Raw genomic sequence first — 15,053 nt, 5'->3', positions numbered from 1 at the left:
AGGTTGCCACACAAGACCCATGATCTAGATGTAGCACTAAACCCCGAAGGAGCTGCTGGTTAGATTTGGGCTTACCGTTACCTTCCGTTTTCCTCGCTGCACGTCTAGGGGTGTCCTGTGGTAATGGCCCAGTAACTTGAGAGACTGACAACAGATCCACTATTGGATTTTATTTGCAAAAAACATAGACGATGAACAGTCTCTTAAATTGGGATCAGAGGGTTCAAAAGGGAATTCAGGTACTCTTAGTGTCAAAGAGAAAATGTTGAAGAACTTTCTTACTTTGACTGCATCCAGAGAATAGCCATTCACAACTGGATGATCACTCAGGTTGGACAGTCCCTCTCACAAGGCCTAGCAGCCAACAAGGCGCTTACTCAGGAACAAGTCTCTGCCACAGACATTGTTGTAGAACACGTAGGGAAACGAAGCTTGAAAACACTAGGATACCTGGATCTTTCAGCCAGCTTGGCAATATCCACAATACCGGATTATCTTGGTTACTTCAGCCCTTCCAGGCTCTACTAAGAAACCAACCCGTACGTGGTCTAAAGAGTCCTCCCCTGAAATGCTTGAAGTCACTGGGTCTCTCCCAAACTGGAGACGGCACCCAACCACCTCAGAATCCTTTAGTTTCCTTGCTTTGGGCTAGCCAGTCCTGAGACAAAAAAAAAAAAAAAAAAAAAAAAAAAAACACGTAGTGCGTGCTCCTCAGGAGCTGCCGCTACATAGATATTTAGAGCCCCTAGAAAAGCGCCAAATCATTAACTTCACCATCAATATTGACAACACAACTATTGGTCTCTCCACACATGCCAGTGTCCTGGGTGTAATCCTTGACTCTGACCTCTTTTTTAGCCCCCATATCCAATCACTGACTAAATCCTGCCGCCTTCACCTCCAGAACTCGACCCTTCCTGACTAATGACACCACAAAAGCAACTCGTTCACTCCTTGATTTCGCACCTTGACTACAGCAACTCTCTCCTTAATGGCCGACCCTTAAAGTGGTTGTAAAACCCCCGGAAAACAATTTTTTTTAAAAAAAGCTTCTTTAAAAACAGTAATATGCAATTTGGGCTGGATTACAGTGGCTATAGTTTCACAATTATAATGGACTAAAATGAAAAGCAGAATCAGAGTGGGAGAGTTTACTTCCTCTTTAAGCAGGCTATCCCCCCCCCCCTTCAGTCTGTTATGAATGCTGCTGCTAGACTAATACACCTCACTAATTGATCTGTGACTGCTGCCCCTCTGCCAATCCTTTCACTGGCTTCCCCTACCCCACCATGTAAAATTCAAAATGCTAACCACAACATACAAGGCCATCCACAATATTGCCCCATCTACATCACCAACTTCATCTGCAGATATCACCCAAATAGTCCCCTCCCCTCCTCCCAGGACCTCCTGCTCTCTAGCTCCCTTATTCCCTTCTCCCATGCTAGCCTTCAAGACTTCTCCAGAGTCTCCCATCCTCTAGAACTCCCTGCCCCAGTCTGTCCGATCAGCCCCTACCCACCTTTAGGAGTTCCCTGAAAACTCATTTATTCAGGGAAGCCCCCCCCCCCCCCCATCAAATCATTACCTTTTGTACCACCACCCCCCTCCCTTTAGAATGTAAGCTCTACAAGCCGGGCATTCCTGTACCAATTGTACTGCAATTGTGTTGTCCCCCTATACATTGTAAAGCACTGTGTAAACTGTTGGCACGATATCAATTGTGAATAATAAATCATGCTGTACAACCATCTATAAATAAGCAAAAAAAAATTTTTTATTTCTCAGATATATATTGTGGCATTTTTAGAGACTTCCCAATGAGCACTGCACACACTGTGACTACAAGAACACTGACACACCCGACAGCCACCAACCACCAGAGCTCTGTGGGGGCGGCCTTTTCCTTCATCACAGCAGCTGCAAGGTTGTTTTGTTCGGGTCCAATCACAAGCAGAGGTCCTAAGGTGGTCACTGACTGTTGCTCTTCCATGTTAGGTTCTGCTGGAGAAACATTGGAGGGTCAGGAGGCATACACATCTCTATACAATGCAACCAAGGGCATTCAGGTGATACCAAGTGTTAAGAGGTGGTGTCCACTGTAGACCCTCATGAATCAAATGGTTATGTTAACCCATTGAATACTATGGGGGGGGGGGGGGTGAAGAATAGCTTCAACCCTCAAGATTTGCATTGCCAAGAAAAGGCTATGCAGCAGATTGAACTTCCTGTTTCAGTTCTGAAACAAGGCTACAGGATTAGAAGCAGCACTATGAAGGCCATCCAGGTTCTAGCCTTCCACCTTCATTGGAAGCCAGGTCCCTCAGAACCCTAGTAGGTGAAAGAATCAGTGCCAGGTTGAATAACCCCAGTCAGGACCCCCCCCCCCCCCCCCCCCATTTTGTAATGCAAGATGAAGATGTGACCACACCAATGTTGTATGCAGCAGCATGGTTAAGACTCACCATTCAAGGCTTCCCTTTTCCCAAAGGCTCTTGGTCTTCCAAATCGACTCCTTCCTCCTGCCGTCAAACCAGTAGGGTTGCTACAGGTGCCTGGTGTTCCACAACACTGGCAGATACTGCTGGGGCCCTCAACTGCAGACCAGCTAGAGAAAACAAACCAAAGTATGTATGACAACCTGTGTTTAGAAGATACACTGGAAGCTTGGTGAAAGGCCAACACTGGATAGGTAGTTAGACAATTCCCTTGAAAGGACTTAGGGCTACCACATCATCCCTTAATCCAGGACACATTACACAGGTTCTGAAGCCGATTTAATGCAGATAAGGCACCAAGTGAAATTACCACCATAATCAGCCACAAAACTTGTGTAATTCACATGTGTCCAGGGTTAAAGGGATTGTAGCACTACCCACAAAGGAGCTGCTGGTTAGATCTGGGCTTACTGTTACCGTCTGTTCCTCATTTCACATGGTAGATGGCCCAGTAACACAAGAGACTGGCAACAAATCCACTCAAGGGATTTTATTTGCAGAACGTAGACCATAAACTCTTAAAATGGGATCAGAGAGTTGGAAAGGAAGTTCAGGTACTCTTCGTTTCAAAGAAAAAACGTTGAACTTGTTTACTCTGACTGCATCCAGAGAATTGCCATTCGCAACTGGATGTTCACTCAAGTTGGACAGTCCCTCTCAAGGCGCTAACTCAGGAACAAATCTCTGCCACAGATGTTAAACACATAGGGAAAACTTAAAACGTAAACACTTGTAGGTAGGGATGAGCCGAACACCCCCTGGTTCGGTTCGCACCAGAACTTTCCAACGGACTGGAAATTCGTGTGAACTTTAGAACCCCATTGAAGTCTATGGGACTTGAACGTTTGAAATAAAAAGTGCTAATTTTAATGGCTAATATGCAAGATACTGTCCTAAAAAGGGTTTGGAGACCTGGCTCCTGCCCCAGGGGACATGGGTGAATGCCTAAAATGTTTAATGGCAGTTTTTGCGGGAGCACCGATTTTAATGAAGATTAAAGGAATGTTTCACTTTTTCACTTTAAATATTGTGCTGGGAGGGGGGTGTGTGTCTATAGTATGCCTGTGAAGTGCCACGCGTTTCCCCATCTTTAGAACAGTCCCTGCACAAAATGACATTTAACTGAAGAAAAAAAAAAAAATTAAAAAAAAAAGTCATTTTAAACTGCTTGCAGTTTTAATGTAATATCTGGTTTCAGCAAATATGGATGAAAATCATTGATAAAAATGGCATAGGTAGCCCCCCCCCCCCACCCATTACCAGCCCCTTTGGGTCTTGTATGGATATTAAGGGGAACCCCGTACTCATTAAAAAAAAAAAAAGGAAAGACGTGGGGCCCCCAGGCCCTATATACTCAGAACAGCAGTATACAGGCAGTGCAAACAAGACAGGGACTGTAGGTTTGTTGTGTCAAGTTGAATCTGTTTGTAATTTTGAACTGGTACATTTTAAAAGTGTCGCTCCAGAAAAAAAAAAAACCCTATTTTTAAGCTTATAGGACAACATAGGGAAGGGTTATCACCCCTATATAATTTGTTTTGCCGTCCGTCTTTTTTCATCTCCCTTCCTGTTGTCTCCTTCCATTTGCAAGTAGCAGATGTCTGTAAGTTGGATGTTTGAAAGTAGGGGCCTGCCCTATATGCTCTGCAGAAATGGCGGAACAAGGTGTTGGTGTTACCACAACATTGTAAGCCCTCAAAGTGACTCTTGGTGGGCGCTGGAGCACCCTGCTGAATGATTATATCAAGAATTGTAATTACATGCCATTGTAGAACAGTGGTAGAAAAATTGGGCCTTTGGTGGTTGTGGTGCCACAACCACCACAGTTACTCTCGGTGGGCACAGGAACAGGCCCTGCTGTGAAATATAAGAATTGTAATTACATGCCCCTGTTAAACAGGGGCTGAAAAATTGGACCTTAGGCACTGGTGCCACAACACTGCAACCTCTCCCATATACTCTAGTTGTGGTGCAGGAATGAGCCCTGCTGCAAAGCATTGCATCAAAAATTGTAATTAAACGCCCCTGTTAAACAGGGGCAGAAAAATTGGGCTGGTGGCATCACCCAGAACCAAAAGTGTACATCCAACATATCAGCGGAGGAGGAAGAGGATAGACAGTCAACATAACAGGACAGTCACTCAGCATCAGCATAGGCAGTCTTGAAGGGATGTGATATTTCAAAAAAAAAAAAAAAATTCAGTTACATCAGCTTCAGGTGCTTGGTAGCTGTGGGTGATCCAAGACTGATTCATCTTTATGAAGGTCAGTCGACCAACTGAGTCGGTGGACAGGCGCACCCTGTGATCGGTAACAAAGCCACCAGCAGCACTGAAGGTGCGTTCTGAAAGAACGCAGGACAGGCCAGTAGCTCAACTGCATACTGTGCAAGCTCTGGCCAGTGATCCATCCTCAAGACCCAGTAAGCCAGAGGATTTTCTGTGGGAAAGGTGTCCAAGTCTGACCTTGCCCCTAGGTATTCCTGCACCATGTAAATCAGACGCTGGTGATGGTTGCTGGAACCGATCATACCTTGGGACTGCGGACAAAAAAAAAAAAAAAAAAAAAAAAAAAAAAAAAGTCTGAATGTATCGGTCAGACGGCCACCTTCACTGCTCCTTCTGACCGATGCCTCAGCAACACGTTGTCCAGGACCAGGAGTTAGTAACCTACCAGTCTCTGGGAATGTGTTGCACAGACCTTTCTGCAAGGCCTCCCAGAGAAGTCTCATCCTCTGCGATGGCAAGATAAGGTCGGCAACTTTACCCTTGTACCGTAGATCAAGGAGAGGGGCCAGCCAGTAATGGTCCCTCTCCTTGATCCGAAGAATACGAGGATCCTTCTGCAGGATCAGGGAGGTCATGCAGCGTAGGTTAGCTGAGGCATTCGGTCCAGAGTCCTCTGGGTCACTAAGGACAACATGATCTGCAGCTACCTCCTCCCAGCCACATACAAATCCATGGGACTGTAAATCATCCCTACAAGACTGCTGATGCTGAGTGCCAGCCTCCACCTCCATGCTGACACAATCCTCCTCTTCCTGTGTGATGGGTGGCACAGCAGGAACACTGTCTGGATAAAGGGAGCCTTGAGAGACAAGGAAGTCCTCCTCTTCCTGCCTCTGTTCTGCCTCAAGTGCCCTGTCTATTATTCCATGCAGTGTATGCGCCAACAGGTGGACAAGAGGTACAGTGTCACTGATGCATGCACTGTCACCATCCTTGTGGCCTCCCAAAACGGAGGCAGGACAGCGCATGCATCCCTGATCATGCCCCACTGGTGTGGTGAGAAACAGGAACCTCTGCTGATGGCCCTCTGCTGCGTGTGCAGCATGGCCAATGTTGAGTTCCACCTGGTGGGCATGTCACATAAGGCGGTTCTTGGGCAGCTTCAACTCCTTTTGGAGCTCAGCGGAAATGCACAGACTTATCTGGCCCGCTTCAGGACATCCTGTAAGACTGGGTACCTGCCCAAGAACCACTGCACCACCAGGTTAAGGATGTGAGCTACACAGGGCACATGGGTCAGTTGTCCCTGTCGGAGGGCAGAGAGGAGGTTGGTGCCATTGTCGCAAACCCACCATTCCTGGCTTAAGCTGGCGTGAACCACCTCTCGGTCTGCCCCTGCAGAGCTGACAAAATATCTGTCCCAGTGTGGCTCCTGTCCCCCCAAACAAACCAGCGCAAGCATGGCATTGTTTTGCCTATGTACTTGCATAGCCCCTGGAACACCGCTGGTTCTGAGGACAGAGCACTGGAAGAGGCCATGGAGGAGAGGTGTGTCACAACCAGTAGTAGCATTTTGGAGGCGTGGTGGTGGTATAACCTCCAACACTACTGCACCTTGTCCTGCATCCTTTCCAGCTGCCAGAAGAGTGACCCAAAGGGCCGTGAAAGACAGGTAACGTCCCTGTCCATGCCTGCTGGACCATGAGTCAGCAGTAATATGCACCTTACTGCTGACCGCCCTGTCCAGCGAGGCAAGGACATTGCCTTCCACATGCCAGTAGAGAGCAGGAATCACCTTCCATGAGAAAAAGTGGCATTTGGGGACCTGCCACTGAGGAACTGCACATTGTACAAACTCACGGAAGGGGGCCAGAGTCTACCAGCTGAAAAGGCAGCAGTTGAAGTGCTAGCAATTCAGCCAAGCTAGCATTCAACCGCTGGGCATGTGGATGGCTGGGAGTGAACTTCTGTTTACAGTCCAGCAGCTGGGGCAGGGAAATTTGCCTGCTATAATCGGATGTGGGTGTACTGCTAGCAGAGTGCCCGGAAGCACTTGGCTGTTAAACGCCTAATTCTACACCTTCATTCCTCTCAGCAGGTTTCAGAGAGGACTGAAGGTCTAGTGGGATTGGAGATCCCAGCTGAGGAGCAAGGAGAGGTCTGCTTTGTTCTTTGGTTTGGGTCATTGAGGTACGCTTGCCAACGAGCTGCATGGCAGGTCAACATATGTTTTGGCCACGCGAGATACGCTAGAGACATGTTGCAAATAGCAGTGGTGCGATCTGATGCACTAGTCTCAAAAAAGGCCCACACCAAAGAACTTTTAGGATAACGTGCAGAGGCAGAGCCCTGCACAGACGGAGCTCTGCGGTGTGCTGCCCCTAAGCTGGCCCCCGGAGGGCATCCTGCGTTGGACATGTGCCTCCTCCTTCCTACCAGGCACCCACGTGGAGTCAGTGCCCTCATCCCCTCCCTCTTCATCGCTGGAGCAAACCTGGCAGTATGCTGCAGCTTGTGGAACATGACTGCCAGATTGTGGTCCTTGAGCATCCCCTCTCTGCGCTCACGCTACTGCCTTCCGCTAGCTGAGTATCATCAGAGCCTACAAAACACTGGGCATCCTCCTGGAGCATGTACCCAACACTGTGCTCAAAGAGTTCAGGAGACTCCTCAGGAGGACGTGGTGGGTCTAGGGAAGGAGTCACTGATGACGATATTGAGAGGAGGGAAGACGATGCGTTGGCAGCTGCTTTGCTAGTACCCCGAGCCTGGGTGAGAGGATGAGGAGGATGAAGAGGGCTTGGTCATCCACTCTACCAAGTTTTCGGCATGATGCGGCTCAACACATCCAGCTGCCGAAAGGAAGGACAAGCGTGTTTCATGGCCAGGTGCTGATGCACAGCATCCACGACCAGCACTGGCGTCTCTAGACAGAGCCTGCTTGCCCTCTTATCAGCTCGCGCCTGTCTGCCTCTCCTTGTTGGCCTTACAGACATGTAATGGCCTGAAGGGAGATGGGAAAACCAGCAATTGGGTAGTATATTGTGCTGGAGGCACACAACACCCATCAACTCCTGCAGATGGCTCAATTAGAGAAGAGCTATATTAGGTGGATATGGTGTCTGTGTGCCCTGACCGCAGTATACAATAGGCACAATCTCCTACAACCTCTATTACAGAAGAGCAATATAGCTAGCTATACATGTGGATATAACAGTGTATACTGTGGTCAGGGCACGCAGACAACACCCACAAACTCCTGCAGATTGCCAACAGCTCAATAACAGTAGAGCAAGAAGGCAAAAATTGGCGGATAATGAACGGTGTATACTGTGTTGAAGGTACACAGAGAACACCCACTAACTCCTACAGAAGCCACACTACTCAAGGCCGCCACGCTGGTGGCCTTATATAATGTGGGACGTGTACTGCACAGCCTGAGCTATTATTGGCCACAGGCAGGATGCCTGTGGCCAATCATGGCTCTCCTCGCTGCTGTCACTGTGATTGGCCAAGCATGCGGCATCAGTGCATGCTTAGCCAATCATGTGCCAGCAATGCACTGTGATGGTGCAGTGCATTGTGGGCCGTGAACGGCCCATAACGTTTGGTATTCGCCAAACAGCTGATGTTCGAGTCGAACATATGTGACTCGAACACGAAGCTCATCCCTACTCGTAGGATACCTGGATCCCTCAGCCAGCTTGGCGATATCCATAAGACCGGATTCTCTTTGGTACTTCAGCCCTTCCAGGCTCTTACTAAGAAACCAACCCGTACGTGGCCTTCTGAAGAGTCCTCCACTGGAATGCTTGAAGTCACTGGGTCTCTCCCAAACCAGAGACGGCACCCAACCACCTCAGAATCCTTCTTTAGTTTCCTTGGGCTAGCCAGCCCCAAGACTTCAAAAATTGGGTGGATCCACACCCCAGGTCATAGCCTTCCTGGGGGCTGGTCAGGAGGACCACGACCATGAAGTCAGCACATCATTCTGGACTGGAACCCTGTGATGTCTGCATCTTAAAAACCCTCTCCCAGAAAGCACCACTCCCACTGGGCGGGCTCCGAGAGTGTAACTTAAAGAGGGCAGAAAAAAAAAAAAAAAAATAATAATTTAAAAGTCAGCAGCTGCTGACTTACCTGTCCAGGGCGCCCGCGATGTTGGCCACCCGAGGCAGACCCGTCTCTCGGGTGCCAGCACCACCATTCCTTCTAAGGGAAACAGGCAGTGAAGCCGCAAGGCTCCACTGCCCGTTTCCTACTGTGCATGCACGAGTCGCGCAGCACTTTGTGAATGGGACACAGTTCCCAGAACACAGCGCAACCCATTACCCAGAAGACAACGCGGCGAGGAGAGAAGAAAGAAGATCTCCGGAGGAGGAAGTTGAACCAATCATTGGACACATGCTGGGGGGGGTATCCACAACCCCTGGACACCCAACAGGCATTTTTAATAGTCTTACCCATTTGTGTCTTTACTATAGGAACAGGCCTTGTTGCTGGGATCTGGGACCTGGGTGGCAGCTGCAGCTCTCAGGTAGCAGGTCAAGTAGATCTGGAATAGAAGGTTCTAGTAGGTTAAACATTCCTAAAAGGCACCAATCTGTGCAACCAATTCAAACAATCCTCACCAGAGATACATCATTCCCTAGGAACCGGAAGGCATCCACCGTGAATTGTAGAGAGTTTGTCTGGACCCTTGGAGCGATGAAGGCTGAGGAGGCATCAGCTTGTGTTCCATCCACCAGACACCTGCAGAAGATGGTCACTTACAATTTGGGTCATATGGGAAACCCCCCCCCCCTCCCAAAACATACCCATTGTCTGCAATGATGTCATAACTTGGAGAAGAGGTGGCATCAGGAGATATGGTGGCCACACAGCGGTCCACATACAGGATCATAGCAATTTGGTTGCGAGTATCCACAGAGGCCTGTATGTAGAGAACATCCCCCAACTGATAGATGGGAGAACTTCTGGGACCACGCCAGTCCTCTGTATACATAAGGAAAGGGGGGGGGGGGGATTAGTAAAAGGCCCAACATAACCCCTCCCGATCACCCATCTTCCTCACCAGTCATCAGGACCAAAGAGAAGGACAACCTTTCTTCTAAGGACACAGTGGTGCTGAACGGAACCCACGTTGGCTTAATGGCCTGGCTGCTCACATTACCGTGCCTACAGAGAACAGAATTAAGGTCAGTAATGTACATACATTTATCTTTGTGATCACCCTAACAGGGGGGGGTGACAGACTACTACACTTACAGCCCCTACACCAAAAATAGGCTGCCAACACACCCTTAACCTGGAACGGTAATATTGCACATGAAAGTCTCTTGGCAAGAACCCCTAGTTGTGTTTTCTGCCCACTCTGGCCAAACATTGACCAGATGCTGAGCACCAGCATGGACCTGCATGGCCCCCTAGTGCAAGCTGAGTAGTAGTGTTGACTCACCGGTAGTAGAAGCACATTATTGGGACCACAGCTGAGTTGGTTCTGATGATTGGAATGGAGGAGGTTGGGCTGTAGGCCAGGTTGGTGGTGTAGATTAGCCAGTCTTGAGTCATCTATGCAAAGAAGGAGACAGGCTTACAAACATGGAAAGCTGGCATTTAGTCCATTTTCTGAGACCAGGCCCCAAGCCCACCATTGCCTGGCCCCGGTGTTGAAGGCCAGGTCCTAAACCCCTATTCCCCACCCCTTTCCCCAGCACAATCAGCTTGCAAACAACCAACTTATGCCATCTGACAGTCTGCATTGCAAATCGGGGTTTAGTTTGCACACTTATATGCTGGGTGTCCAGTGCTCCCCTACGCATTTAAGGGGCCCCCCCCTCCAGCCACTATGCATGTACTTCCAGCATTAGAACTGGGGTTGCCACCTGGCAAGTTTGGGTATGGAATCTTGTGTCCGGGTTTCAGTCTGCCTGAAACCCAGACAGATTTAGACAGGACTGTGGCTCCCAAGTAACTGAGATGGTCACAAAACTGTTACAGTTTCCTGACACTCGTGACTCTCCAGGCCTCTGCTCTGCCAGCTACAGCAGGAAGGGCTGAGAACTCCCACTGACGTCAGCCGGGAGGAGACACGCAAGTCCCACCAATGGAGGTAGATTTTATTTTTTGTAAAAAAAAAATTAAAACCCATACCAGTGGGGCACATGTTATTTTCTAAGAGTGGATTGTAGGGACATACCATTTTACCAGTAGGAGGAGAGGATCATGGAGTGGACTGAGCTGAGATGCAGGGTCATGGCTCAGCAGCCATAATAAACCTTGGTCAGTTACAGGGGGAGGGGGCAGAAACAGGCATCTCAGGTTATAGAGGGGGCCCCAAATTAAATAAAACACGCACTGTGCTGTATAAACAGGCTTTAAAAATGAACAGGATTTGTCTTTTTTTTAGGGTTAAGCACGCCAAAGTGAATAAAAAGTACATGCAGGGTTTTCCCTTTCCATGTGGAATTGACATTCCAGAAATCAACCTAATAAAATATACATATATGGTCCTCGCCTCTTCTGGAGTGTACAGTTTGTGCTGGCCCAGCTCCTCCACCTCTTCCTACATAAGCCCCATGTAGCTGTCAGGGGAGGAGAGGCAACTCCGAGGCTTCTGTCATCACACCCAAGATGGCAACGCCCAACAGCAGTCGCCACAAAAGTAAATCTGAATAAAAATATGATAAAAAGATTTGATGACCTGGTGACTGGTCCTCCAAGACTCAGTCTACAAAAGGCAAGTCTTCAGTCTGCTGGCACCTCCTTAAAGTAACCCCACAACAGAGTTCCCACTACCTGTCCAGCTACGCATACAATCATCCCTACTAATGGTCTGGAGAGTCCTCTCCCACCAGACACTCCTGGTAGTTCTCCATCTGTACCCCTCATGCCAGATCCCTACCAAACAGTATGGTTGAACAGGGGTATTGCCACAGATCTGGGCAACAAAGCAAACTACAGGGGGTACTGACAGTGTTGCAACATTGTGTCCTGTGACTGAGCAGCAATCCCAGATATGCAAACTACTCATGTCCTTGGTGTGGGCAATTTTTTCTTTTTTTTGGGGGGGGGGGGGTTAGAACAAGGAGATGGGACCCACAGGAACTGGGTTTAAGGTGTAACTGATAAAGTGGCATGATATAGGGACACCTGCTCTGGTAACAGCCAGGGAGTGAAAGGAACTCCCCCAATAGGAAAAAAAAAATAAAGGCCCAGAGGTTTTAACCCTCCCATACCCTATTCAAACACACTATGTCTTCACTTCTACCTTCATTTTCCCCAAAAGTGGAGCTTTAAAGTTCCTGTACACCCCCTACTCGGAGGCCATATGAATCAAGCCTTGAAGGGATGGTACACTCTTACAAGCAGAGATTTGAAGTCTACTCTGGCTGGTGGGGGAAAGTGTGTGTGTGTCCGTCCGTGTCCCCTTTTCAATGGAAAATCTACAAGGTCATTAGGAACTAGCTGACTCTAGGTGAGGGGGGGGGGGGGGGGAGAAAAAAAAAAATAAAAAAAATAAAAAAAAGGACAGGAGAGAAGGTTCTATGCACAACTACTGGAAGATGGGGATACCAATGGGGGGGGTCATTGACTAGAAAACAGACACAGGGGGGACATTTGAAGATTACCTGCACTGTGTTACCGCAGTCCTGGAGGTTGATCTGGAAGGTGACAGTGGTGTCTGTACTCTGGGGGTTGGGTTTGCAGCCTTGGGGCCCCAGGCTCAGGTCAGAAGGTTGCACCAGCTTCCCAATCCTATAGAAATCCCTCTGGACGTTGACCACCATGTTGTCCTCTCCACACTGGATGCTGATAGGGGAGCTCCCAGGCTGCGGCAGATCTCGTGGAACCCCAACACGTCCAGCAAGTGAACCCCTAGGAGCCCCAACACCCACAACAGGGTGATTAGCATTCCAGTCTCTGGAGCCCAATCTAGAAGAGCCCTGGCCAGGTAGAGCCCTCTGGTTGCTCCTCCACCAATCTGACTGGCGGCCATGTCTCACCAAGACTCCATCACAGCCAAACCCTGACCAATAGGCCACAGCCAGGAGCAACACCCAACCACACTTCACCAGAAACCCCATCCTGCCCATAAGACACAACACAATGAATGAGGGAGAGAGAGCTGTCCTTTATACCCCTCCCACCAACCACTGAGGCCCCCAGCTGGGGCCAATCATCACCACACCCAATGGCTGGAACTATTCATGATGGATGGGAGATGGAACCACTAATGGAGGTCACCTCATCCCCCTGGAGATCCACCAGAGAAGATTATTAGATTCATCTTCATACTGGAATCAGATGGGAGAGACAGGTCCACATGGAGTGTGCTACACAAGCTGCATGGAGGAGAGGAAACTCACAAGGATGTACAATGATTGGATCACATACAACGAATACTACACCATAATACTAGTGTCACTCACACCAACAGGAGAGATCTATTGTAGGGCTCAATAGCACAGGGATGGTGGGAATCCCTTATAATGGGCACAGCAGGTGTACAGTCCGGGGAACTCAGCACAGGGATGGTGGGAACCTCTCATAATGAGCACAGCAGTTATATTGACGTGGGAACTCAACACAGGGATGGTGGGAACCCCTCATAATGGGCACAGCAGTTATATTGACGTAGGAACTCAGCACAGGGATGGTGGGAACCCCTCATAATGGGTACAGTAGGTGTACAGACCCAGGAACTCAGCACAGGGATGGTGGGAACCCCTCATAATGGACACAGCGGGTGTAGAGATGCAGGAACTCAGCACAGGGATAGTGGGAACCCCTCATAATGGGCACAGCGGGTGTAGAGACGCAGGAAATCAGCACAGGGATGGTGGGAACCCCTCATAATGGGCACTGCAGGTGTACAGATATGGGAACTCAGCACAGGGATGGTGGAAACTCCTCTGTAGCAAGGTCCCAGGCCTCCTTCGGTCTAATGAGAACCTTCAGGGCCAGAGATAGCCAACTTCCTTCTAGTATATGATGTGTTGTGAGTAAGGATGAGCTCAGGCGTGTTCGCATGGTCCACGTGCAGAGCCCGCAAGGAAGTCGGTGCAGCGCTGTGCTAATCACAGGTAGTGAGACATTGCCCCGATGTGCGGCTGCAGAGATCGGACAATGTCTCACTGACTTTGATTAGCGCAGCTCTGCGCCGACTTCCTGGCGGGCTCTGCACGTGGACCATGCGAACACGCCTGAGCTGATCCCTAGTTGTGAGGCATGGTGGGTGCAAAGCAGTTAGATTCATTGCACGCCAGACACTTCTTGAATGCAAAATACATTTTATTTCTCTTAACAGAACTTCGGGAGAGAGGGTTAGGTCCAGGACACCCTTAAGTAGTTGCAAGATTCATTGGCAGACTCCAAGACTTCAACAGGAGGGCAGCCATGCAGGGAAAGTCATCCAGCGAGACGCTACATCTGCACGTGTAGGAATGCTGTCTCCTATGGCAACAGTCTTTAACCGTTCCTAACACAAAGCGTAACAGTTCACTTCCACTACGATCGCTTCTTGTAGTTCTCCTATAATAGGGATGGAGGTGTGTTGTGGGGCCATCAGGAAGTCTATCATTATAGACGTTGATCTATAAGGCATTTGCCCCGAATTGCCTGCCCCCTTATGGGGGATATATTATTATATATTTCTTTTATGGTTTTTCATTCATCATTATTGGTATTTAGTCCTTGTGGTGCAGTTTCTGTGTATCCTGGTGGGGTCTGATTGGCTGTCCTGGCTGTCAATTACCCGGGAGCTGTGAGGGCACGTCAGGGCCCCTCCCCTTTACCCTACGTCTGCTTCGGTGGATGCGGGGGGGGGATCTGGTGGGTTTGCCCTCCGTGCGTCGGCGTCACGCCCCCCACGACATGCACGTGATGTCCGCTGGACGATCCGGCGCTGGCGTTGTGTTTTCTATCTGGGCAAACTACTACAATCTGTTTTTTTTCTCTTTTTTTCACCATGGATGTGGCTTCCATTTCCTTTTCTCTTTCTTTCCTTTTTCTTTCCTTTTTTTTTCTTTTTCTCTGACTTTAGACATTCCACAACACTGGCACTCATCTTTAATATTTGTGATTCTGGGTTCTAGTAACTCTCTAGTTATACTTCATACACATTTTATAGTACATTCCTATTAATTGTATAATCCATAGCACTACACATCACCGGTGTGGATTATCACCAGAACATTTCATGGGGATCTCTCTGTGTGCCTGGCCTCCCCTAATTGAGATCTTCCCTCAGCTCCTGGACTTGACCTATTTGGTGGGCTGCAGCTACTGACCCCTTGTGGTTTGCACTCCATTGGCATGTGATTAT

General features: G+C 48.8%; 1 protein-coding gene across 2 annotated transcripts; it reads right to left on the bottom strand.

Moving 5' to 3' along the window:
* Positions 1 to 1,753: 1,753 nt before the first annotated feature.
* Positions 1,754 to 12,822, bottom strand: LOC143963802 (zona pellucida sperm-binding protein 3-like). 2 transcript variants are annotated; one of them, XM_077473534.1, is made up of 8 exons: positions 12,358 to 12,822; positions 10,185 to 10,297; positions 9,801 to 9,904; positions 9,544 to 9,721; positions 9,358 to 9,478; positions 9,190 to 9,281; positions 2,466 to 2,608; positions 1,754 to 2,004 (listed from the first exon to the last, which is right to left on the bottom strand). In XM_077473534.1, exons 1-8 carry the CDS (start codon positions 12,820 to 12,822, stop codon positions 1,778 to 1,780), a joined length of 1,443 nt encoding a protein of 480 aa, XP_077329660.1. In that variant the 3' UTR covers positions 1,754 to 1,777. The 2 variants fall into 2 exon arrangements, with proteins under 2 accessions (XP_077329660.1, XP_077329661.1); XM_077473535.1 differs by having other exon boundaries at positions 1,754 to 2,001.
* Between the last annotated feature and the right edge of the window lie 2,231 nt (positions 12,823 to 15,053).

This window comes from Lithobates pipiens, unplaced genomic scaffold (genome assembly GCF_037356315.1).
Source record: "Lithobates pipiens isolate NorthernLeopardFrog02 unplaced genomic scaffold, aLitPip1_a1.2 Scaffold_8, whole genome shotgun sequence".
Taxonomy (NCBI): Eukaryota; Metazoa; Chordata; class Amphibia; order Anura; family Ranidae; genus Lithobates; species Lithobates pipiens.
The sequence above is the reverse complement of the archived record's forward strand: the minus strand, read 5'-3'. Positions and strand labels throughout refer to the sequence as shown.